At 40.1% G+C, this 27,277-nt stretch overlaps 1 protein-coding gene across 1 annotated transcript in view; it reads left to right on the top strand.

The window, feature by feature from the left end:
* The window catches only part of HSD17B12 (hydroxysteroid 17-beta dehydrogenase 12), a 173,980-nt gene extending 146,927 nt beyond the window's left edge, over nucleotides 1-27,053 (top strand). The window contains exons 7-11 of the mRNA XM_036862379.1: nucleotides 2,954-2,988; nucleotides 10,354-10,435; nucleotides 12,079-12,144; nucleotides 25,169-25,318; nucleotides 25,578-27,053. Of these exons, the coding sequence (XP_036718274.1) occupies nucleotides 2,954-2,988; nucleotides 10,354-10,435; nucleotides 12,079-12,144; nucleotides 25,169-25,318; nucleotides 25,578-25,682 (438 nt within the window). The 3' untranslated portion in view covers nucleotides 25,683-27,053. The remainder of the gene's footprint in view (nucleotides 1-2,953; nucleotides 2,989-10,353; nucleotides 10,436-12,078; nucleotides 12,145-25,168; nucleotides 25,319-25,577) is intronic.
* Nucleotides 27,054-27,277: the final 224 nt, after the last annotated feature.

The raw sequence follows: 27,277 nt of genomic DNA on the forward strand, positions 1-27,277 counted from the left end.
TCCGTGGTGCGCTCTGTGCTAGGTCCGTTATGTACATCACCTTATATGAAATTCAGAATATAATAAGCTGTGATGTAGATGCCTTCTTCATTTAATACATAAAGGATAAGAGGACTTCAGAGGAGGATAAGAAACAAACTCGAGGTCACATGGCTAGGAGTGGAAGGGCTAGGATTAGCTCTTTGGCCTGAGTACATACCACATTGCCTTAAACATTCAGCAGCTATTGCTACATGTGGAGCGATTCCTATACTCCTGTAAAAACATAAATCTTAGGAAACATGTAAGCCGATTTGAAGAGTTGTTATTTAATCTGAAAAGAGAAGAGCTGACTGCGTTGAAAGGATAAACTTTGAACTCAGCCTTTTCAGCTTTTTCTTTGACTTGGTTCCATACAGTTTTTTTGGGGGGGGTGTTGTTTTTTGTTTTTTATTTTTGGCTGCGTTCGGTCTTCGTTGCTGTGCGCAGGCTTTCTCTAGTTGCGGTGCCAGGCTTCTCATTGTGGTGGCTTCTCTTGTTGCGGAGCACGGGCTCTAGGCGCGCAGGCTTCAGTAGTTGTGGCTCGTGGGCTCAGTAGTTGTGGCGCACAGGCTTAGTTGCTCCATGGCATGCGGGATCTTCCCGGACCAGGGCTTGAACCTGTGTCCCCTGAATTGGCAGGTGGATTCTTAACCACTGTGCCACCAGGGAAGCCCAGTTCCATACCGTTTGGTCTGAGGCTGAGCGGGCACATTCTGACTTGAGTCAAGCAGACCTAGAAGAGGGAAGAAATAGGGTCGTGTTTTAACAAACTATAAAATATTGAAGCCATTTGGGCTGTCAGCATAATTTCTGATTGAGTTTGCTTTGGGGATTGTTTCTCTGTTAAGTCATAAAATGTTAACACTGGTTGGTCTTTAACAATTCACAAGGTCAGTTATGTCAGTTAGAATATTGGTTTGGCTGCTGTAGCAGAGGTTTAGTAATGGCTTAAATAAAATAGAAATTTATTTCTCTGTCAGATAAAAGGCTACGTGGGTAAGCAATGTTTGGCATAAGAGCTCCACAATCATTAGAGATCCTGCCTCTTTTTATCTCACTGCTCTGCCACCATTAGCACATGGTTTCACCTTGGGGTCTAGGATGGCTCTTTCGCTCCTTCCATCACATCTACTTTCTAGCCATCAAGAGGAGGAACAGGCACAGAGGAGGACATGTATTTTTTTCCTCCTTTAAGGGCATGACCAAGAAATTGCATGTGTTACTTGTCATCTTATCAGATAGAACATAGTTATAGGGCCACATGCACTGTGAGAGAGAATGCAGAAAGTACAGTTTTTATGGCCGGCATATCCAACTGAAAATTCAGTTGTTATATTAAGGAAAGAATGAATGTTGAGGGACAGTTGGCATTCTTTGCCCCATCCTTCTATGAAGATGAGTTTAATATGAGAAGCATAGAGGGACTTCCCTGGCGGTCCAATGCTTAAGACTTCGCGATTCCACTGCAGGGGGCACGGGTTCCATCCCTGGTTGGGGACCTAAGATCCCGCGTGCAGTGTGGCACAGGCAAAAACAAACAAAAAAACCCCAAAAAACGCAAGCGCAGACTTATATGTAAGAAGGAGGGAGAAAGGGGATGCTTCAGGCCAAACTCTTTCTTACGGTCTCTCCTTTTTTCATCTGGAAGATTTGACCAAATCTAGATACTTTGTTGAAATGATTCCCCTAGGCTTTGAAGATACCACTTTGTCTGTTTAGAAGTTGGCAGTGTGTTAGTCTACCTTTTATGATGCAGTGTCAGTTTGAATTCGTGTTCTTCCTGGAGAAACGTATGCAACGGCCCCAAGGTTGATATCTGGGTTGGGAGTACTCCAGAGCAGATTCTACGTTGGTAAAGTCTGGATGCGTTTTCTTTCTTCAAAATGTTTCTAGGAAAACATTCTCTGCTCGTCAGAATGCTGTTTTAATTAAGACATTATTCAAGATAGAAAGCTTAAAATTCCTATGGTTGGCATGCATGCAAACTTTTCTGTAACAAAACAGCATTTGTTTCTTAGAGAACTGATGATATTCAGGAGTCCAGAGTTCATACTCCAACCTCAGTACTTAACTATGACGTGACCTTGACTAAGCCAGTGGATGTCTTAACTTTTCTTAGTTAATAGTATCTTAAAACAGAGTTTAGAAGTACTTTCTCTCGTCATAGTATATGTATTTAGTCAACAACTATGAAGTCCTTTAAAAATGTGGGTGTCCATGGAATTTTCTGGCGGTCCAGTGGTTAAGACTCCATGTTTCCACTGCAGGGGGTGTGGGTTCTATCCCTAGTCCAGGAGCTAAGATCCTGCATGCCGTGCAGTGCGGCCAAAAATAAAAATAAAAAAATTAAAATGCTGGTGTCCTTTTTTTCATTGTTGGTTATTTGAGATGACAGATAACTTTAACTTTCTTTAAGGATGCGTTTTACTCACAGTTAGCTTGAGCAACAAGAGAAATAAATGTGAAGATAGACCTAATACTTGCCAACATGTCACTTTATGGCATTCTTCTAAAGGCTTTTTTGATAGGAAAAGGTTATTTGATCTCTTGAGATTAAAAAGCTTAAGTAAGTTTGGTAGGCAGGATATTTCTTGTGATAACATATGTCCTTTTCTGAGAATGTATTTTGGGAGACATAGATTTCACCATAAAGCCTTAATTATTTGAAGATCTGCATGTCAGTATTACATTTCAGGCAAGACTAATTTTAGCCAAGTTCACTGAGAGTATTTACAGTATTATCTCCAGTAATTTCATCTGATTCCTTTTTAGCACGCTTGCCACAGGCAAATTATACAGAGTATATCAAATAACTGCTGTCTGTAGAAGTGGCGAGTGGTTTCGTGATTCCCTCCCTGTTTGTGTGGGTGAGTTCTCTCCACTCTCTCTGTAGCCTGCATCCTCACTGATGTTTTCTTTTTCTCTTTTGCAGATGACATGGTTGGTACTGCCTGGCATGGTAGAAAGGTGAGTCATAAGCTCACACACAAACACTAGAGCAACAGAGCTCATGATTATTTATAGGGAGAATCCTTACTTTGAAAAATTCATTAAAGTGACTAATGAACCTCTCCTCCATGTCTTAGTGACAGAGTAATGTGCCAGGCGAGTCACACGGTCAAGCATGAGTCATCTGGTGGTGGAGGCCTTTTCCACTCGATTCCCTTTTTATTTCCCTCTCCAGGGTTGTGTGGTTCCTTTACATCAGGATTAAAAAATCTGCTTGAGTCACCATCACTAACTCAATTGCCTGCTGTTCTGAGGGGGCGGATGGAGTTGCTAGGATATTCCCGGGAATGCCTTCCTAAAGCTTTATGCTCTCACAGCCCAAATCAGTGGACTTTCATGCAGCGAGACCCCATCCATCCTCTGGTGTTTTTTGTTCTTACTAGGAGAATGGATGTATGAGGGACTTGGGCATGTTAGAAAGTGATTATGAGATGTCAGCCCCCACCCTTGCCCTTGGAGGAAGAGGCTGTGTCCTCTAGCCCCAGCTGTGTTCCAGTTTGAATGGGGTTCCACTAGCATATGCTAGATGTCTTCATTTTTATTGAGAAATGTGTTGCTAAGTCCTTACATTTGAAATAGCGTGAAGTGTCAGATGGTAATTAAGCTCTGTTCCTCCCTTAGAGAAGCCTGAGTGATGGCTAAGCTTTCCAAGAAAACCTGTTGCAAAGAGCTGGGCTTGCTTGGTCATATGCTAAATTTAGGGCTTCACAGTCATCCTTCCTCTGCAAAATAGCTTTGAGTTTGGAAGAGATCCAAAGGAGTCACAGCTTTGCAAAGGGGAGACCCAGGGACCCTACTTCTGTGAAGAAACCTCCATGACCAGCTTTAGGCAGGGTTTACAGCTCGTGTTTATTGATTCCATGTTATGTGCCAGGTGTTGGATGAGAACTTGATATATGTTTGCTCATTTAACTTTGATAGCCTCTCACCATCATGCAAATAAGGACACTGAAGTTGGGAATCCATTTTGTTTTGCAGCTACTTTGTAGCAAGGCTCTTTCTTTGTAATGCATTTTACATGTGGTTTTGTATATTTTAATTGCTTTATTTTAGTAAAATTCCCCTTAAAACCTTTAAACTACTTATTGATGGCTACAGTGGGAGTGTGCCCCTGATGGTCAGGTATGGAAGTGATCGTGGTCAAACCAGACCAGAATCCTAGAAGATTACAGAGAATTAGGGCAGACAGAGTAGAACTCAAGAGGGATGAAGTTTGGGTCATCAACTTAATTCTAGTTTGGATATCTGCAAGTGACACAGTATTAATTCAGGATAGTACATTCCATCCGTTAAAGAAGAAATTTATATACCACAGAGGTACTGTAAAAGGAATTTTTAAGTGTGTTGGTAAAAATCATATCAAAAGAGATATTGGTTATGACCAGGAAGAATTAGATTCAAAGAGTCAGAGGATTTCAGTACTTTAATTGAGACCAACCCCCCCTCATTTGACATAAAAAGTGAGATCCAAAGAAACTGAGTGCCATGAGGCTACGTAATCAGTTAGTAAATGATACAGACACAAGGTGCTCACACCTCTCTCTGTAGACCTAGCAGCCACGATCACAGTTGTAGCTGGAGCCTTAGATAAAGACAAAGAATGCAAAGGAAAGGATCCATCTGTTTCAACAGGCATTCACTGAGTAAAGTTTATCATACAGAAGATGAATTGGATCCTTGCCTGTAAGAAATCAAATTGATTTTACACGGGGGTTGCGAAATGATCTGGTAGAAAGCCATCATAGGCTAGGTATTGAAACTGATGTCACAGGGTTGATTGTGGCACCTGCTAAGAACTAGTCAGAAATGTAAGTGGGTTTTATGAATCGGTACTTTTGGATAGGAGAAGGAACAGCTATGTCTGCTTGAGTTAAAGGAGTTACTCGTTATATTAGTCAAGGCAGGCTAACTGCTATAACAGACCACCCCAGAATCTCAGTGGCTTAACACTCTAAAGGTTGATTTTCCCCTCACGTCACAGTCTGGTGTGGATCAGCGATCGGGGCTCTGCTCTACCCAGTCATCCAGGGATCTCAGGCTCCTTCCATCTGGGGTGAGGGGATCCACTCTTCTCTTGGGCCTTGCGATTCTCTGCAGAAACATCTGCATCCAGCCAGCAGATGAGAGAAGAGAGGGGAAGGATGATTTTATGGGTGGTTTCATGGGCCAGGTCTAAAAGTGGTGTCCCTCACTTCTGCCCTCATCCCATTGTCTAGAACTCAGTCACAGGCTACAGCTAACTGCAAGGGAGGCCAGAAATGTCGTTAGCTGTGTGCCCAAGAAGAAAGAAAGACTCCGAGTTCACAGATCACCTGAAAGCATTCTTACTTACGTATTACAAGTGATTTGTTTATAGCCTACCCTTTTTACCATCCCCAAATGGCATAACTATGGTTGGTTACCGTACGTAGGTTTCGTATCTCCATTGAGGAACAGCAGGGTTCTTTGTTGTTGTGGGTTTTTCCCCTTTCACTGATTCTACTTCTGATGTATGCGATTTTCCAAACTCTCTAGAACTATAGCCTAGGGCCAGCTGACTATCACTAAACAAGTCCCTATAATCAAACTAAGGTATTATTATCATACAAGTAGAAAGTGCATAATTACGTTATAGAGGAAACTTGCTCTTCCCACTTCTGTGGAATTATAAACATTTTGTACAGCTGGAGCCAGGAGGTGGTTGCCATAACAACCATGGAAAAGCTAAAAATAGCCCCTTTCATACTGTATTGCTTAAGGTGGAATTATGACATGTTATGGTGTTTCAGGGCAGGCAGTTCTCTTTCATGTGGGAAATGTTTGCAAACTTTCTTCCACAAAGCAATGTTTGTATAATGTATTTGGATCGCTGGTTCTAATTATGTATCTGACCTCCGTGATCCAGGATTCTTTTCTGACATGGAACCCGGTTTTGATACGTTTCTCAGTCTTTTTGAGAATCTGTTAGAGAACTGTCTGTACCAATTTCTGTGTTATGTTTAAGCTTAAAAAAAAAAAAAAAAAAGTAATGACCCTCCAAGAGCACACTTATATGCTCCCTGATAAGAAGTGAAAATATGAAGAATTGGGATGTAGTCTTTTTTGCACAATCTCCCTTGTCTGCAGTCACACTCTGTATCAAGTAAGCGGTCCACATTAGGACTGACCCTGTGTTCCATTGCTTCACAGCAGCATTTACGCCTCCCCATCTTCCCCCCCGCACCTGCAGCGTGGAGCAGTGATGAGAGGGTCCCAAGGAAGGCAGAAATCAGTGACTTATTTCATGGGAGACCTGTTACTTCCTCTATGACAATAGTATTTTTGTAAGAGCTGTGCACAAGGATACTACAACAGTCTGATAGAATAGTGGGGCATGTAAGGAAGAAAAGAGGCTTGGGAATTTTTTTTATCCAAGTGATCATTAAGGAGAGTTTTCTAATTGGGGATTTCACAGGACGGAGGAACGTCTAGAAAGCATAGCTATAGGAGGCTATAAATACAAGGTACTGAATTTTATAGGGTTTGGTGTGTTTAATGTCTGGCTTGTGGGAGGGCTAGTCATTGAAGAGAATAATTTTGGATGAAAAGGTGCTTCCTTATCTGCAGTGGTGTTTTCTGCTTTGTATTTTGCAGTATTTTAATTCTAGTAGATCCTCAGTAACTCACACTACTGAGACACCATCGTGTGGCTGTTAGCAAGTAAGCAACCTGATGAATTAAGAATGTTGTATCACAGAAAATATTACTTGACTTGTTTATTTGGATATATGTCATAACAAACTAGAAATGTGCTGAAATATGCGCATCGTGAGTCTTCATTATGGAACTTCAGCAAATATTCTCAATGTACCTTCCAGTCTTAGAATTGTTCCCCAAGTCCCCAGAAAATGAGAGATTAACCAGGGTTTGGTTTTATGTTTGTTTCTGTGTGCAATTAAGCACAGCCCATTTTGTCCTTCTGCTTCATGTAACAGAGTTGTCATGAGTCTGGCTGTGCCATGGAAACTGGTTTGACGTCACTAATTCTGCTTAGATGGGGGATTAGTGCTAGACAAAGTAGTTGATTTTAAAGGCGAGTCCTTTGTGCCTCGTGGTCCCAAATGTTCATCTCCATCTCTACGTAAAGAATAGATAGTGTATACAGTACAAGGATTGAGACAGCTCTACAAGTGTGTTATTTGTGATTTCAGACAAAACTAAGTCGAATATCATTATCCTTGGAGAGAGAGAGAGAGACTTGTATGCTGTTGTGTGTGGGGGGAAGGTTTTTTGTGAGACAAACCTTCTTCGTAGCACAGTGTTTTTGTGGAAGGGGTGTTTTCTCTACTGTCATTTTGATCCAGTGATAAATGCTATCCTTTTAGTGTTTACTTAGATCTAGTGCATTCTCGCTTTATACTTTGTTGGTGTTGGATTTGCTTTCATGCATTTTAGAGTGCAAATATGGTGTTTTGAATAAAGTACCTTCCAATTCTGACTTTTCACTAACTCAAACTAACTCTACCCCCTAGAAATTTTAAATTAGGGTAGAATATTTGAGAAACAAAAATCTCACTTGCCTCAAGGAGTAAACAAAGCACATGCCTGCATAATTGTGGCATATTTGACTATTGGTCTGTATTAATTTTGCAACCAGGAATGAGGTTTTTATTATCTTTAAATAAATTTTCCTGTATTGAAATCATTGCTTTGGTGAGTGAAGTTTTAGGAATCAGTTTTGGTGAGGTCAAGATTTAATTTTTAAATTGTTTTTGATAACATTTAAACTTTAATTTTGGAAGACTTTTAAATTGTATTTCATTTCTGTGGAAGGAAATAAAGAATGTAAGATTTTTGTTCAAGGGCACATGCAGCCACCTCAGCCAATTTGAGTATCATCCAGCCCATAATCCCGCTGATAAAACCAGCAGTGATAGGTTACAGTGAAAAACAGCATCTTCTACAACTACTTCAAATTGGCTTTTCTTCACTTGCTGTGAATGAGTGAGGGCATAGCAATTCCTGGTTACATGAGAAAACATTAAAATAAAGCACTACCTAAACCTACAAGGGTGCTTGGGGCTCAGGATGGGGTGCAACTTGTCAGGATTTGGGGTTACTTCTCAGAAAGCATATTGTATTGCAGAAGATACAATAGCTTTCTTAGCTTCTACTTGATTGGGATCTGCCCTTAGCTTAAAGGTGACACATTCCAGTATATCATAAATATATTTCACTTTCTCTTTCTCTTTTTTAATAGGTTTATTGAGAATATATTTCACATATCATAAAATCCACTCATTTAAAGCATATAATTTGATGGTTTCTAGTATATCCATAGAGTATATATCACCACCATGATCTAATTTGAGAACATTTTTAACACCCTATAAAAGATAAAGATATTTTACGGGACTTCCCTGGTGGCGCAGTGGTTAAGAATCCGCCTGTCAATGCAGGGGACATGGGTTCGAGCCCTGGTCCGGGAAGATCCCACATGCCTCGGAGCAGCTAAGCCCGTGTGCCGCAACTGCTGAGCCTGTGCGCCTATAGCCTGCGAGCCACAACTACTGAAGCCCGTGGGCCTAGAGCCCGTGCTCTGCAACAAGAGAAGCCACCACAATGAGAAACCCACGCACCACAACGAAGAGTAGCCCCCGCTCACCGCAATTAGAGAAAGCCCGTGCACAGCAAGGAAGACCCAACACAGCCAAAATAAATTAATTAATTTAAAAAAAAAATATTTTAAACATCATAAATTAATACCGTATTAAAAGTCCCAGTAGCCAAAGTGGTTTTTAACCCATTTCGGTCAAAGGAATGTCTCACAAATACAGATAAAATGAAATTACTAGATACTCATTGCTAATTCACCAGTTTTTATCTTAGAGTAATTGGGTTCTAACTCCTGATAGGCATTCTTACTCTCTTAACATTTAAAAAGAAAAGCCTTTTCTGTCTGTGTGAGAGATGCAAGCAAAAACTACAAGAATGGTATAATTAATACATTGACTAAATATTTCCAACTTTCTTCAAAACCGTAATATAACAATTTAAAATTTGAGATTTGATTTCTGTGTCCAACGTGTTAATGGATTTCGCCGCTTAGGAAAGTGTATATAACTATTACTAATAAGGACTTCAGTTCAAAAACAGAAACAAAAAACAACAGCTCGTTTTCAGTGACTCATTAAGCGGAGGGTCCAGACTTCCATTTGATGGTTGAAGTGGCATCTCGCCTAGAGGCTGGCAGATGGACCAGGTGACCTTTGGGGATTATTTCTTTTCAGAGTTTTGTCTAAAATAACTTAGATGCCATTTAATCATGTTTCTTTTATTATTTTGTATAAGAGGAGTCTGTATCGTCCTTTTAAAAAAATACTTAAAAATTAGGCCTTAGGAAGTAAATTCAGCTCAAGAATAATGAGAAACTAAGCTGAAGGAAAGGAACCTGATCTAGAGGGCAGGAGGCAGGTGGGGCAGATTGCAGTAGCTGAACAAGGGGACCAACTCCCCTGAGAAGAATGGATTTGAGGGGGAAACGTTGGCTGTTAATTCTGTCTAAAATTCCTAAAACCCTAACTTCACACTTTACCCAAGCCATATACGGCTGCTGACAACTTGTGTGTTTTTACAGCATTGCCTTCCTCAAACTAATTTTCATTTATTTGTAGAATGAGTAATTCCTGGTAACTCTCTGACTTTGAACTTTCATTAGTCGCTAAAAGTTACAGTAGAAATTGAGCTTTGCCTCTTGGCAAAAGAATATGGTTTGATGAACTATAGAGTCGCATATTTTAGAGTCAACTCTGCATTTAGTGCCTGAGAGCAGGACATAACCATTCATTCATGTAAGTACCTGTTACATGCTCAGGACCATGCAGAGTATTTCTAGGAAAAGTGTAAGATAAGGGCTCTGAGGTCTAGAAGCTTATGGTTTTTTTGAGGGAGAAGAATGTTTATACTCATAGAATGATTAAATATGACAGCATGATAGTATGTGGTGATATGCCAAATTAAAGGCATACAAGGAGTACTCTTAAGAGTAAGAATTCTTGGTGCTATGGCCAGAGAAGACCTCAGAGAATAGAAATCAACTCGAGGAGACTGAAGATCTAATCTGGTCATGCCCCTGATTACTAAGACTGAGAAATGAGCTAATTGCAAAGAAGAGCTATTTTTAGTTGATTGAGTTATGCCTCGCTCACTGACCAAGCATGTCACGTGCTGATGAAAGGCAAGGAGAGATGTGTGTTAGAAGAACAGCCAGGTTATTATGTTTCAAATAATTAGATATCTAGATCTGTAATTTATAAACAATTGTATATATGATTTCATTCTGTTTACTTGCATCTTCCTTTTTAGATCTAAAGGGGCAATTCTGAACATCTCCTCTGCCAGTGGCATGTACCCAGTTCCACTGTTGACCATGTACTCTGCAACCAAGGTGAACAATTTTTTAGTAAATTGTGTCAGAATAAGAATAACGAATACTTTTCAGTCTGAGAAATGGGTATGGAACTTTCTTGAAGTTCTAGCCTTAGCAGTTTTCAAATGGACTGAGAAGAAAAGGAAAATAGCCAACACTAGTTTCAGAGGAGCCAGAGCTGGAGATATACTGACTGGTATCAACTTTACAAATGAGGCACCAAGATCTCAGATCCGCAGATGCTTTTTTTCTCCCAATAGTTTACTGGTTTTAAAATTGGTATTTGTACTTCCCAACAGAGAGGTGGTCTGGACCAGTTAGCTCAGCTGATCAGAACATAACATAAATGAGTCTAAGAATGGGGATTTGATTCATGAATGACTCAGCACACAGCTTAAGTGCCAGGTCCGCAGAGCTTAGAAGGATCGCAGCTAGTCAGCACATAGATACACATAGTATGCACAAGATAGATGGGGAGAGTGTGAGTTTTTGCCACATTATTCAGAGTTCACAGATATTACTGCCACTTCTGGAGTGAGACAAGAATTTTCCAGACCTCTCTGTAAGATGCCATAATTTTAGACCACATCACCATTCACCTCTTCACGTTACTACTAGGACAGTAATTTAAAATGCATTTGGTACTGCCTGCAGGTCAATAGCATCGTTTTCAAATACGTTGTTGAAGCATAGGATACATCTCTGAAATAAAAATGACCATTGGGACGCTGAAATTAAACAAGCTTTTAGGGGAAAATGAACAAAATAAAATGCACAATAAGAACTTGCAATATGACAGGAAAAGAAAAGAGCAAAACACCTGCCCTCTTTTTCACTTGGCTCTTTGTCCCCTGGAAAAACTTAAAGTGACTACGTACTGTATTTTGAAAAAGCTTGGCTCCGCCCCCCCCAGCCCTGCAATCTGCTTGCTTTCTATATATCTGAAACATGCAGTAGGCATGTTTAAAATGAACACCATGTTTCTTGAAGGTGAACTTCAACTTCTTCTTGCCTGTTCTGCTCCACGGAAAGACTGTCACAAATTAGGACCCTAGTAGAGTCATCATTGATACTTTGCATTTCAAGCCTGAGGTTGTCCACCTTTGTAAAAAATGGCACATTATATTTTACAAATAGATTTAAAGTTGTCCTATTGGAAGAAGATGGGCTGTCACGTTCACCTCTACACTTCTTGGATCTTGCCATCCCAAAGGACCAAGAGGACGCTTGCTCTTTTCTTCTCTTTACTGACAACAAAATCCCCGTAGAACAGACTTGAACAGAATTCATACTGTGTTTCTGTTTGAATGGCAAGTGGGGAGGAGGAACGCATCCTTTGTTATATAATAAGATGTTTCTTCTCGGAAAGTCATTTTCCAAAAAAAGAAAAGATAAGAAGAGCCTTTTCCAGTTAAATCAGAATTTGGTCTGGATATTATATTTGGTAAGAGAATACTTAATTTAGTGGCAGATAAAGAAAACTTGAGGTTTTGAAGGTTTTTTTTTTTTAAGGTCTCTTCTGCATTTGAAATGAAAAGAATGATTAGAAACTATAGTGTTAAGTGGTTAGTTGATTATTTTTGTTTCCATGGCTACAGATCAGGCAGATTGATGTAATATGTAATATGTGTGTTTGTGTTCTCACCCCCACCCCCTCCCAGGCTTTTGTAGATTTCTTCTCTAGGTGCCTCCATGAGGAATATAAGAGCAAGGGCATCTTTGTGCAGGTGAGTGGAGTTTGTTTCAGTTAAGTATCCCTGTTTTTGTGTGGTTTCCACAGCAACTGTTGCTGTCTTGGCAACGAAAGAAAATCACATTCCTAAGTAAGTGAATGTGACGTTAGCACACCATTAAAGACATGGTTTCTTTTCCTTTATGCACTTAAGTCTAGATTTTAAACAATTATTTCCTAGAATTTTTAAGTGGTAATGCCTAAAGTAGAACTATGCAGCATAAACAGTCGGTGCATAATAATTGTAAGTTCTTATGATCTTATTTTGAGAGAATTAGACTGTCAATATCTCTCAGCTGCCAGGTATGCAAGGAGTGCCATGACTATTCCAAAGCCTCTGTATAATAATCACAAGAGAGGAGAGAGCTGAATAAAACTGAGTTTTACTAGAGAGAGGATGACTGCATACAACAGGATGATATAGGTGTGGTAGTGATCTTTTACTTTTTTTTAATTGTGGTAAAATATACATAACCGAAAACACCATTTAAATCACTTTTAAGTATGCAGTTCAGTGGCATTAAGTACATTGACATTGTTATGCACCCATTACTACCTTACATCTCCAGGACTTTTTTCATCCTCCAAAACTGAAACTCTATATTCATTAAACAATAACTTTCCATTTCCCCTCCCCCCAGCCCCTGACAACCACCATTCTACTTTCTGTCTCTGAATTTGACCTCACTAGGTACTTCATGTGAGTGGAATCCTACAGTATTTGTCTTTTTGTGACTGGCTTATTTCACTTAGCATAATGTCTTCAACATTCATGCATGTTATAGGATGTGTCAGAATTTCCTTCATAATTCCGTTGTGCGTATATACCACATTGTGTTTATACATTCATCTGTCCATGGACATTTGGGAGGTTTCCACCACTTGACTGCTGTGAATAATGCTGCTATGAACATGGGTGTACACCTATCTTTTTGAGACCCTGCTTTCAATTCTTTTGGATATGTACCCAGAAATGGAATTGCTGGATCATATGATAATTCTTTTTGTTTGTTTTGAAGAATCGCCTTACTGTTTTCCTTAGTAGCTGCCCTGTTTTACGTTCCTACCAGCAATGCATAAGGGTTCCAGTTTCTTCGCATCCTCAGCAATACTCGTTATTTTCTTTTTGTTTGTTTGTGTTTAATAGTAGCCATCGTTATGAGTGTGAAGTGGTATCTCATTGTGGTTTTGATTTGGATTTGCATTTCCTCAGTGATTAGTGCAGTTGAGCATTTTTCAAGTGTTTACTGGCCATTTGGCTATCTTCTTTGGAGAAATGTCTATTGAAGTTCTTTGCCCATTTTTTCATTGGGTTGCTTGCTTTTAATTTTTGAATTGTAGGAGTTCTTGATATAGTCTAGATATTAACCCTTTATTAGGTGTATGATTTGTAAATATTTTCTCCCTCTCCGTGGGTTACCTTTTCACTCTATGGATAGTGTCCTTTGATGCTCAAAAGTTTTAAATTTTGATGTAGTCCAATTTATCTATTTTTTGTTGTTGTTGCCTGTGCTTCTGGTGTCATATCCAAGAAATCATTGCCAAATCAAATGTCATGAGGGTTTTCCCCTATTTTTTAAAAAATTTTATTGACGTATAGTTGATTTTCCCCCCTATGTTTTCTTTCATGAGTTTTATAGTTTTAGCTCTTACATTTAGGCCTTTGATCCATTTTGACTTAATTTTTATAGAGACCATTGATTTTATTATGTAGCTAACAGATACAATGCTGTGAAACTACAGTACAAAATACAAGAGGAAGCAAATGTGGAGGTTTTTATGGGTGTCAGTCTCAAATCAGCTATTGCTCAACACAAAGAAATAATGGTTCACAGTATTTCCATGGTTAGGCACATTTTTAACAGTGTCTTGGGAGAGGTTGCAATTCTTACCCCTTTCCTGCTCCTGTCCACGACCTGCCCCCACCTCTTCACACATCCAGTGTTCATTATGGCTTTTAATTCTGTGAGCCTAGTATTTTCCTTTTTGCACCCTGAAGCCTCAAATGATCAATCATAATAATAGTAGGTAATATTTGAGGGGATACTTTTGAGGAACAATGCTAAGCACTTCATATGTATCCATGTATTTCATTGCGTCTCATAATGATCTTATAAGATGGTGTTGATCATCATCATCTTTAAATTTATGGAAGTTGGGGTTCAGAGAGGTTAAGCCACTTGCTCATGTTGAACTGGACTCAAGTCCAGGTCTGTTTGGCACCAAAGCCTTTGTTCTTAACCACTGGGCTACTTGCTCCAGGCCTTCAGGACAGCACTGAAGACTTACTGGATCCATCTGCTTAGGCAGCCACGAACCAGAAGGTGCTGGGCTGCTTAGTTCCACTTCCTCCCTTATATCTTTAGGGTAAATGTTTCCTCATCTTCCAGGGTCAGTTTAGAGCCTGCTTCCCCCTCAATCCTTACCTGAGGTCTCCCCCAAGGGATCCTTCGATGTCATAGCCCTTTGGTGTCATTCCGATTTGCAGCTCCACATAAATACAGGGTACTCTGGGGAGGACAGGGTTTTCGAGAATCTTGAATTTTATACGGAGCTACCGTACGCCCCCTTTTCCCCCTTCCTTGACACCAGTCACTTTAATGCTAGTAGTTTGAACCTGCTACGTAGAATGTGTTATATCTTGGTAACAGGAAATCAGTAAAGCACTCAGGGGAGGTCAGGCATCATGTGCCACACAATGTGGTGCCATTTTCTCATTCTGATGAATCTATTATATTCACGCTATTAACTTAACAATTTTTAAACACTACTGAGAGCAAGCAGGAATCTTAAAGGTCCATTGGTGGGTGACCTAGAGTCATTGTGACCAGAAGCTGCAAGTGTTTCAGTGACAAAGGGAGTCTTAGGCCTTGTGAGCATAGATGAGCAATTTCTAAAATTCTGTGAACAGACAGGACTGTTTCGTCTCTCACTTTCAGGTCTGGTTTCCTTCAAAGATCTTTTCTGCATATGGTCTGCCTATTGATCTGCTGTGACTAACAGCTACTACAAAAGCACATTAGCATTTGTTTTCTGAAATATTTTACTTTGACAAATTTTTATTTTTTCCTAATAATGAATTACAAATGATGTAATTTCATTCATCATTCTCTTCCTTCATAGGAATTCATTCATGGTTTAAACTTAGAATGAATTTGGTGAAAAAACAAAAACTGAAATGTTTGTGAGGAAAAGTACAGTTGTCATTTCTGTGTGAACACATCAAAACTCTGAAGTAGAAGAGAATCTCATATTAATTCTGACCAAAGGGATTAAAAAAAAAAAATCTGGTCTAAATGAAGCTCAGTTTAAAAATTATTGGTTTTTCTCTGGTGGTATGTTGTGTCTGCACGTTTTTTTGGACTAGAAGTATTTATCAGCTGGTTTTCCCTTCCACTCCATCCCACATACTGTTTCCCGGGTGATCTTATTAAAAACAAGTCAGATGACGTTGCTTTCCTTCAGTGTCCTCCAGTGGCCACCCGTCATGTTGAGGATTGAATTCAGACCCCACGAGGCCATTGCCTCTTGCCATTCCATCACGCCACCCTACGTTCCGGCCAGAGCGGACACTGTAGTGTCCAGTGCATGCTCTGCCCTCTGCGGTGCCCCTGACTGGCTCCTCTGCTGGCACGCCTTTGCCCCCACTCCTCTGCAAGTCTCCTCTCCACATCTCCTCCCTGCCCCATTCGCTCCGGAGCCTGCAGCCCCTGTCCGTCTTTCAGGGCTTCAGCCTCATTTCACCTGCCCTGGGAAACCTTATCTTGGCCGCTGGGCACTTGTGGTTACACCTTCCCTTCTGCTCTCTTATTCCTTATTATATACCTCTGCCTGATACTCTCTGGCCCAGGACTCCCTCCACTCCAGTGTATTCTTGAGAACAGACTTTTTATCGTGTTTGTCTCTGTGTCGCTAATGGCACGTGTAATGCGGGGCACACCAGAGACCTGCCATTTGCTGGCATCACAGAGGACCCTGGCTATGCATGGCCATGCTTGGTGGTACACAGTCCTCTGTTTTTAAGGCCTTTTGAGCTTCTTCTGTTGCTCCCATATGCCTCTGGTCTTGAATTTTCAAACTCTATATCTAGAGGGTTTCCAAGCTAATGCTATGATGCCAAAATTCAGTTTCTTCTTATCTTTGGAAGGCAAGTGCTCTTCTTAGGTCTACCTCCATATGAAGATACAACAGATTGCTCTTTTGGGAGAGGAAGAGAGTATGGTTTTCAAATCCCAGCTCGTTTTATATTAATTCCTTGTTAATATTTTTTTCTTTGCTTTTTTCTCTCCCCATCTTTCCCTCAACTTCTTTCCTGTAATTTTGTAAGCACATTTAAAATTTTCTTCATGAATTCAGATTTGCTAATATGTAAGCATTTCCTGGAAACACAAATAAATAGTAGCAACAAGATGTGCTATAAACGTCCTAGAGGTGAATTTTGACTCTGTTGATGTTTGAATAGAGGATAAGAAGTACATTCTTGTAAATCTCATGGAAAGTGTGCTCTGTTGGTGAGAACAATCTGTTCTCATTCTTACCCTATAACTAAAACCCAGTCAAAATTATGCCTCTTTCAAAGGGTCAAATCCAAAGTGCTCTGACTGGCTAGTTGGTGGGCCCCAGTACTGGGCTCTGTCTCTTAATGCTAAGCAAGTAAGAAATAGCTGAAACTAAGATGACATCCTAAAACTATGCTCCTTGAACTCTTATTCTGTAAAACTTTCACAGGCCGCCTTGTTTTTTTTAAACTTTTTATTTGGAAATAATTTCAAATCTATAGAAAGCTTGTAAAAATAAGAATAGTATAAAGAACACCCCAATACTCTTTACGCAGATTCACTTATTGTTAACATTTTACTCCATTTGTTTTATCATTGGGAAGTGAGTTGCATATATCATGTTTCTTTACCTCCAAATCCTTTGGTGTGTATTTCCAAAGAATAAGGATATCCTTATAAATAATCACAATATAGTTACCAACTTTAGAATTAACATTGATATAGTATTTTTATCTAACCTACCATCTGTATTCTAATTTCTGACCTCACAGTATTCTTTTTTTTTTTTTTTTGGCCACACTGCACGGGTTGTGGGATCTCAGTTCCCTGACCAGGGGTTGAACCCGGGCCACAGCAGTGAAAGCCCAGAATCCTAACCACTAGCCCACCAGGGAACTCCCCCTCATAGCATTCTTTATAGCATTTTTATCCTCCCGTGAAGAATTCAGTCTAGGACCAGGTATTATATAGTTTTCCTGTCTCTTTAGTTTCCTTTAATCTGGAATACATCCATAGCCTTTCTTTGTCTTTTATGACATGAACATTTTTGAAGAGGACAGTACTCCTCTGCTCTTTTTAATCAAACATTTCTCACTTGGGGTTTCTCTGATGCTTCCTCGTGGTTAGATTCAGGTTATGCTTTCCTGGCCAAAATGACATATGTGACATTGTGTCCTTCTCAGGGCATCACATCCAGAGACACACGATATCCATCTGCCCCTTATTGCTGATGTTGACTTCGACCCTTCAGTCAAGGAGTTACCCAGTTTCTCTGCTGTAGCGTTACTGTTTTTTTCCCTTGCACTGATAAGCAGTCTGTGGGGAGACACTTTGAAAACCGTGCAGATGTCCTGCCCCCTCTCACAGTTTCCCCTAGATTTAGCATCCAGCAATGAATGGCTCTTCACAAACCTGCCTTATGAAGAGCTTTTTGATGCTGAAGAATTCATGAAGCCCTGCCCGGATATTTACCCATTTCAAAGTAAGAAGTCTTAGCTCCCCCAGTCCAGGCTATGGTTTTATACAGACCACATTGATTACTGGTGTGCTTAGAGGCGGTGAGGAAAGGATGCTGGGCCTAGAGACAGCAGACCAAGGTTTTAGTTCTGGTATCACCCCTCAGTGGTCTAACCCGCAGAAAGCTGCTTCATTACCTTGAGACTCAGCCTCCCCCTCTAGCAGGTGGGGACACGTGATAATGCATATATAAATAAAAACTGGAAACTCTGAAACATCAGCATGAAGTAAGGAAAGAAACTTGCATTTATTGACTATCTACAATATGCCCCATGTCTTCACCTATTTTGTTATCTCATTTAAGATAGATGTTAACCTAGTCCCATTTTACAGACAGAAAGCCAAGAATCAATAGGAATCATGTATCTTGCCTAAGGTCAGTGAGTGCCTGCCACTGGCCAGCTCTTCAGCCAGGCAGGGAGAAGCAAGTGAATAAGACACGGTTCTGACCTCCGGGCACTCACAGAGAGAGACAGATACTTAAACACATTACAATGACAAGGGATAGTAAGTCCAAAACCAGAGGTGTATGTTTTGTTTCACGTTTATTCAGTCAAGAAATGCTGAGAGGGAACTACTAGGGAGGTGGGGATGCAATAGCAAAAAGACAGATGAAGTCCCTGCTGTGGCAGAGTTTATATTTAGTGGGAAGGAGACAGACAATAGCAAGCAAGCAAACACATGAATGTGATTATTTTACATAGTGATCCGCTCTATGAAGAACCTAAAGGAGGCTGCTGTGTTGGGTAATGTGGGGAGGTGTGGGGAATTTAGCCATCCGGATTGGCCGTGAGGGTTTGAATAACGCCGTGATCTGTGCTCTTTCTGCCGTGCCCTCCTGCTCCTCCCCGGGGTGTTACTCTGCACCATAGTTTCCTTCCTTGGAGCTGCGAAGCCAGGTCTCTGGAAATGCTGTCAACAAGGAGATCATTTGCTAACTGAAACCATCGTATGAGGTTTAGTTTACCTGACCTTTTACCAGAGGCAAGGTGAGGACACAGGTGGAGACACCCCCCAGACCCAGAGAAGGCGGATGTAGGTTTCAGCCGGTCTGGCCTGAAAACGAAGGAGGCTTCTTACTCTTAGCACAAAGATTACAAAAGAATATTCCATTTAAATGTGAATTTACCATAATGGAGAAATTCTCTGGGCCCCATTCTCTTAAAGTCCTACCTTCCAATGCTTTGTTGCTCTCTTGTGATGAGGGTTGGTGGTTTTGTTAATTTGGTTAAAAATGTAGTTTTTAGTCAGAATAAATTTAGAAAACATCGGACAAATTGAGATGAGGGAGCAAACAATTCCAGTTTATTTTGTTAATGAAAGAAGATATTCCTCGTTTATATTTTGTTAAAACATTTTATCGCTTAGAGTAATCATACAGATCTACTGGGCTTCAAAGAGCTAGAAAGCTAAACAGAAAAATTCGTGTCGGGACTGAAAACATAAGTCCTCATCCATCTTTCTTGTTAATTGCCAATGGCAATAAAAGAAGGTAATGGCATGTGTCTTTAGTGCAAATGGAGTCTAAATACAGAGAACTATAAAGCAACAGAAAGATTCTCACAGGAAATATTCATATCTAGTCAACTGCACCAACTTTGAGAAATGGCTGAAGAATAGTAAAATTAGTCCTGTTGGGATCATTGGACCCAGACCCCTTCCAACTAGGTGAATCCTCATTTTTGTCAGTGATAATGGCTTTTTTCCTTGGCCTTTTACAGCGGTGTTACACCACAAGAACTAAAAACCTAAGGTGTCCTTTAGTCCTTCAAACCACATTAAATCTGTATCCAGAAAGGACTCAGATATCCAGGTGGTTACCACAGTCGTTTTCTATAGAAAATGATGTTCTTACCCCTCTTGCAGGATATAAAGACTCAGCCAAGTTTTTCTTTCTAAATCCATTCTGAAAATTATAAATATTAGAAAACTTAGAAAAGAATTCTAATACATACCAGAGTTTAAATCTCACACTCTTTAACTGACAATCTGTTTTTCAATCCTCATAATAATACAATAGGGAAGATGCTATATCCACCAAGGAAGAAAATAAAGCTCAGTATTTTGCTCAAGATCTCACGACTAGTAAGTGGTCAAGTGGAATTTGAATCCAAGTCTGTCTGATTTCAAAGCTGAAGTTTTCTCCCCCTCCCCGTATCCAGCTTATTCTTTCTCTTACACCCCAAATTCAGTCCATCAGGGAATCTCACTGACTTTAGTTGACCCTTTAAACACATCCACTGTCTGACCACTTCTCATGACTGCCACCGTGATCTCTTGCCCTGGTTGCCCTGGACCTTTTGCAGTATCTTCCTATGTGGCCTCCCTACTCCCACCCCTGCTTATAGCGCCACCCCCCCGCCCCCCGCCCAGTCTCTGATCTCTTTAAAGCATAATCCAGGTCATCTTACTCCTCTGCTGAAAATTCTCCTGTGGCTTTTCATCTCTTTCAGAGTAAAACCATGAGTTCTTGTGACCCACCATGTTCTGACTGCAGATGTTCCACATTATCGTGTGCCCCCACACACACCCCGCTATTTCTCTGGCCTCCTTGCAGTCCTCAAACCCTCTGAGCACACTCACACCTCAGGCCCTTTGCACTTGCTCTTCTTTCAGTCTAAGGCTCTTTATCCAGCTATCTTTTTGGCTTGCTCTCTCCCTTCACTGAGATCTTTGCTTATATGTGACCACGTCACATACATGTCACCGTTGTCCCAGAGGCCTTCCTTGATTACCTGCAGGAACAGCCTCCATCACCTCCACCCTTTACTCAGGTTTATTTTCCTTCTTCCTTTTTATCATCACCTGCCAATATTGTAGACATTCTTTTAACCATTTGTTTGTAGGCTGTGTGCACCAGCCCCCCCTTCCCCCCACTAAAATGTAAGCTCAGTAAGATCAGGGACTTTGTCTTTGTTCATAACTGTATTCCGAGTGCCTAAAACAGTGTTCTAGTAGGCGCTCAGGAAATACTTGTTAAATACATGCTGTTTTGTGAGATAACACTGTTTTCCCTTTTGTCCTTTGAATATTAGCATACGAATTCCACATATTTGGAGGTAGGTCATTTGTAAGATTATCAGCCAGCCAGTGTTGATCAAGGATTTTTTTGTGTAGAGCACAACATTTTAACTCCTTCATTTTGGGCTTAGGTGCTAAGGTTTATACCTAATGTTACTGTGGGGCTTTTGCTTATTGCCATGTTATCAGGGATCTCTGTTCCATCAGAATGATTCCTTTTTCCTAACATTTTCTAGTAAGGCCAAGGGTTTCTACCAGTGAGATAATCAAGGGCCCTTTTGTGGAAATGCTGATCTTGTGGTCTGCAAGTGAAATAATACAAACTCCAAAACTAGACTCTATGCATACAGTTATTCAGATTTTCTGGAGGATATCAGATCCTGAAATGGAGGAGGAATACACAGACTTAAGGAGAAAAGATTCCCTGAAATGCCTCATAGGAGCCTCAGCCTCTACCTTAAGAATATGTGCTGACTTCACTGGTGACCTTAGTGCTCATAAAAGGCAGATTAGACCCCGTCTTGAGAATTCCATGTTGTGTACGTAGACTGGAGCCTGGCGTTCTCTGGACCCGTGTTTCCCAAAGCGTGGGTGTGAGTTGTCCTAGTCATTTTTAAATTTGAGAAGGCATATTTAGTACACAGATGACAACATGAAAGATGTGCACTACATGAAGTTAGAAGGTTCAGTGTTTGATTCTTGAATATCTGTCATGCAGCCCTGGGCATCCGTCTTTCTCTTGTTCTGTGACATTAAGTTGTAATAACCTTCTTATTCCTGAATCGAGGCCCCCTAAACTGTTCCCTAAAGACCAGATACCTCAGCAAGCTACTCAGTGGGTGAGAAAAAAGGATACCAAGTTTGTTTCCAGGGATTTTTTCAATAGGCTGAGCAAGGACAAAAAAAGCTTTGCTTTATGGGCTGGTTAATTATTTTCAGTTTGGGATTCTAAGTGCAAAGACCAGGGCACTTGCCTGCATGGGTAGCTGTCAAGGTTCACGCTGTTTCCAAGCTGGCAATATTTATAATGGCAAATTGTTGAGCATAAGAAACTTTTAAAAATTTGTTCTGCCCAAAATACCCCCTACGAAAGTATGGGTATCTTCTTGACCTGTTCACTGTAATGTTTCCTTGCGTAGACAGGAAAAGTGGATTAATTATCATTTATTGGGTTTTTGTTTAACTGTTTAAGGATGTACCTAGATGACATTTTGACATATAAGATAAAGATACTTCTTTACTTTTACATAACTTGAAATTCTCCTTTACTTTTACATAACTTGAAATTCTCCTTCTTTTTAAATTCTGAGTAACTAAGACCTGTAAGTTTGCCTTCGTTTAGATAGATAATCTTGCTTAAGCTCTAGAATATCTAAAATTGTGGTTTAAACTCTCATATTACATTGTCAACTTCCTCCTGTCATTAATTTTCTGGGCAGCAGCAGTAGAAAGGGACCCCAGTACTATATTCAGTGCTGTCCATAATGAAGTGTTCTGTTGCTAATTCATTCAGTAGATCTTCTTAGCACTCCTACTACATGCCAGGCAATGGCAATGGCTAAGCATTGGCAATATAATGGTGAATAAGACTGTGTCGTCACAGAGCTTATGCTCTAGAAATCGATAGTGTCGGTGATTGGATTTCGTTTTCTGTACCGTTTAGCCTTCCTTCTGCCACTGCTTCACACATTTCCAGTGTCTGAACCATGCTGGCTGAACTACTGTAGTTCCATGAGGACATCCTGCTCTGTCTCCTTTTCTTTGCCCCTGCTGTTCCCATTACAAAATGTTTTTCCCTTATGTGTTTACCTGGCAAATTCCTCCACATTATTAAGACTTAGCCCAAAAGTTATTTCATCTCTGAATCCTTTCCATCCTCTGCTAGGCCATGTTAACTGCTTTGATTTTAAACCATTGTAGAAATAAATACCCTTTCCAGAATAGAATGTACATGCGTCTGTTGTCCCCACCTCAAGAGCCAGGACCTTCTCTAGACTAGCTGGATGGTTTAGCCGAATGATGAGTTTGTTAACTTGTGGCACCATCAAGTGGTTCAGCCAAGCAGTGCGACTTCATTCTTCTGCAAAATCAGAACAGTCCGATTTATGCCACATAGAGAGGGAGGGGGGATTAGAATACCTAATTATGTAATTGGAAGGTATAATGAGTGGACCACCTTTATGTTGAGAAGCTCAATACTCTACAGTACTCTTGGCAGGCTTGTGATCAATATACGGGAAGGTTTTTGTTTTGTTTTTTTTTTTAATCTTTATTTTTTATTTTTTTAACTTTATTTATTTATGGCTGTGTTGGGTCTTCGCCTCTGTGTGAGGGCTTTCTCCAGTTGCGGCAAGCGGGGGCCACTCTTCATCGCGGTGCGCGGGCCTCTCACTATCGCGGCCTCTCCCGTTGCGGAGCACAGGCTCCAGACGCGCAGGCTCAGTAACTGTGGCTCACGGGCCCAGCCGCTCCGCGGCACGTGGGATCTTCCTAGACCAGGGCTCGAACCTGTGACCCCTGCATTGGCAGGCAGATTCTCAACCACTGCGCCACCAGGGAAGCCCCTAATCTTTATTTTTTTTGTAACCAGGAAACCTGGCTCATAGAGATGTGATGGGGTTTGCTTATGGCCCTTCACTGTTGGAGTCAGAGTATATGCATACATTCTCTTTGCTTTGTTTGCTGCTCAGCTTGAACAAACTTTTCTTTCCCTACCCATTGGCAGAGCCTCATGAGCTCTGCATTTCATATTGTGTGTTAGTCTGGGATCTCTCTTTGGTTTGTGCTCTCATATACTGGATCCTTGCAGCAACATGGGTTTAAAAATAAAGACCTGCTTGACAAAAAAAAAAAAATTTGCTTTTTAAGTGAGGAATAAGTGTAGAGTAATAATTCCAATACACAAATTCTCGAAAACCAAAAGTCACCTAATCAAAGTTGGCCCAGGTATTGAAGTACTTTGGGGAAGTTAGTTTACTTAGTGTGGATTTGTGGCTGCAGGGACTAAGAGGAGAAAGTTGGAGAGTAACAGTGGTTAGGCCCTTGGGTTCATGGTTCTAACAGGTGGGCTGAAGTTTCAGCTCACCTGTTAAGGAGGGTGACTTATACTTGGGAATGGGAAAAATACAAAATAAAACAAAAGAGATATGGGAACTCCTCAGCTCTTGGCAGGAAGAAAATCTATAGTTTGGAGCACATCTCAATTTTATTTCTGCCTTTAGTAATGAAGTTTTTGATTTTGACCACCATGTGTTGAAACAGATCCTCTTCCTTAATAGAAGTTTCATTGTAATTTATACCCTTTCCTTTCATACATGTCAGATAAACAGAATACATTCACTCCTTGGTGTACAACCATGCCCAAGTAATTTCAAACTATAGAAGGAACCGCTTGTCATGACTCAGGAGTCGTTGTAATAGGGTTTCCTTGCATTCTGTGTTGAAGCATATACAAAATATAGCAAGCATAAGAAATAACAGCTCCCCTAACCTAAAAGGTAATGTCCAGCTTTGTCATCCCACACCACTTCTGTCAAGTGTCTGTTAGTTACCCAAGCTGTTTCCATACTGTTATCCCGTCTCCCCCCAACAAAGAAAAAAGAAAAAAAGAGGTGGTCCTATCTTATCAATAGCAAAGTTTATAAAACTCAGAGGAGAATGGTAAGAAACTAGGGAAGAAAAGTGGTAGCCCAAAGCTGAGAACATGAAATGTTTATTTTAGAGGGACCAAAGCTGATAGAACAAGTTTAATAACCATAAAGTATGGAGAAAATTATTATTATCTCTTTGGGGGCATAAAATGTCAAAAATCTCCTATGTGGTGGTTCTGTAACTATGTTGTTTAGTCAGAGTAGAAAGCATCCGGCCCCAAATCTCTGCTATATAGATTTGTTTAATGCCTTCTTTTTAAGGACTCAAAAAGGTATGTTATGTTTCTGCTTATTTTTAATACTTTCTCTAGTCTCAAACTCTGTTGTATTGACAGATTGTTTTTTTACAACTTGTTTTATGCTGTCGTTTGTTCTATCAAGGTAGCTTTTAGATAGCTGCTTCTCTTTTCTTCTCTCTCTCTAAAGATACAAACTTTAGATTTTTTCAGAATGTTTCTGCCACTAAGAGCAATCAAGCATCAGTGTGAATTGAGTTTGTGGCCTTCCTAATCAGTGGCATGGTTTTTTTTGGGGGTGTATGTTGCCATTCTAGAGTGTCCTGCCCTACTATGTAGCTACGAAACTGGCTAAAATTCGAAAGCCAACTTTGGATAAGCCCTCTTCAGAGACGTTTGTGAAGTCTGCCATTAAAACCGTCGGTGTGCAATCCCGAACCAACGGATACCTGATCCATTCTCTTATGGTATGTAGATTTTTAAGTTCCAAATCAGTACTTTGGTTTGGGGTTTTCTTTCCCATCGAGTCACAAAATAGTATGTGGTATATTAGCATATATACATTGTCTACACTTACTAGCAAGGCATCTGTTTTCAACTGTATACCCAAGAACTCTAAAATCTACCTATAAATAAAACAACAATATAGTAAAACATAAGATCATATGTTTCAAATGAGTTCAAATTGTAAGCCTTAATTGCATATCTCCCCATTTCTTTCCCTAGGCCTCAGTAATCTCAAGCCTGCCTTCCTGGTTGTATTTTAAAGTGACCATGAATTTAGGCAACTCCACCCGGGCTCGCTATCTGAAGAAAATTAAGAAGAACTAAGCATTGGTAACTGTGCTGAGTAACTTGACCAGATGTTCCAGCCTAGGCATGTTTGCTGCAAGGCACCCACCATCTCCAAGTCTTCAGTTGTCATGTTAATTAACAGTTACTGATAAAGCTAAATGTCATAATTGAGAGGAAAGCAGAGTTGCTTTCAGGAGTTCCTGACATATATTCTGGATGCTACCAGGAGTTATTTTGAAATGTAACATAAATGCCCCTATCAAATAGATACAGAACTAACAGCAAGAACTGCTTACTAGGAAGGAACACAATTATAACAAATCGCTGAATGATAGAGTCAGATGTAAGGCTTAAGAGTTTCATCTGGTCCAAAATGCCAATGATGATTATGCTTGTATTTTCTCTGAAACATACTTTAAAAAGTAATGGCCAGCTATCCTTTTTTGTTTTTAACACTTTGAGGGAGTGGGGATTAATTGATTTACTTATGGGAGGACACACTGCAATTTGCATAGCACTCTGTAAGGTTTTCTAAAAGTATGTCCTGGTTTGTACATTTATATGGAACTTTCCTTTCTCAAGGGTAGCTAATGACGTAAAAATAATGATGAAATACAGAGTTATTTTTGACACATGCCCACTAAAATATGCTTTCCTCTAATACGTATGCCTCCTCAGTTTAAATGTATGTAAATACTGAATGCTATATGGTATGATTTATAAAGGTAAACAGGCCAAAATGTACATTGATGGGCAGCCCCTTCAGTGCCACTAAAACCCTGACCCAGCAAGGTGGCCTGCTTGGACCCCAGCTTCTTTGTTTCTGCACTGCACCAATACTGCTCACATATGTGACACCAGGCTACTCCTAGAGCAATGATGATATTAGAGTAGTGGCATTATACTTTTAAATAGGTACCCTATAGATATTGATACAATTAGTTTTAATAAAAGATGTTATAACCATGGTGTTGATTGAAAATATATTCCTTTGGTGCTTGAAATTAAGCCCATTTTTGCACTGGTTTAATATAAATTAAGACTTACTTTTATTCTGCTACATAACTTGTTTGGGGAACTTGCTAAGAAATTAATTCAATGTTGTGAAACATGCAACACAGAAGGTAGGTCTTTACCTAGGCTATGGTTCCCAGGCTCTGAGATTTAAGCACCAGGAAATCTGCAGATAAATAAATAAAATTTTTAATTGGGACATTTACGTGTTTCTAGCATTTAAACTTGCCAGCTAAGGACATAAAACAAAAACAGAAAAACCCAAATTACCGTCTGCTATTGGCATTATTATATAAAAGAAAAGACATTTTAGCATTCCCAAAATAGGAAGAACATAATCTCAGAATAAAGAATAGTCATTTAAATTGAATAAATTTAGCTTTACGAAAAACACATTGCCTTTCTCTCTCTCTCATTTTGTTGTAGAAATGGTGAAATCACAATAACCTGGGCAATATATTATTTGCTTTCACACATTTGTTGGTTAATTGTTGTGGTGGTGGTTTTTGCTGGACAGTTGGTAGAGAGGGGGAGGGATTGGTTTGCAAGTATACAAAATACTTCGCCTTTTATCCCGTCTAGAATATAGTTGTAATCTGGCTAGGAAATCCCTTAGC

Source organism: Balaenoptera musculus, chromosome 8 (assembly GCF_009873245.2).
Source record: "Balaenoptera musculus isolate JJ_BM4_2016_0621 chromosome 8, mBalMus1.pri.v3, whole genome shotgun sequence".
Lineage (NCBI taxonomy): Eukaryota > Metazoa > Chordata > Mammalia > Artiodactyla > Balaenopteridae > Balaenoptera > Balaenoptera musculus.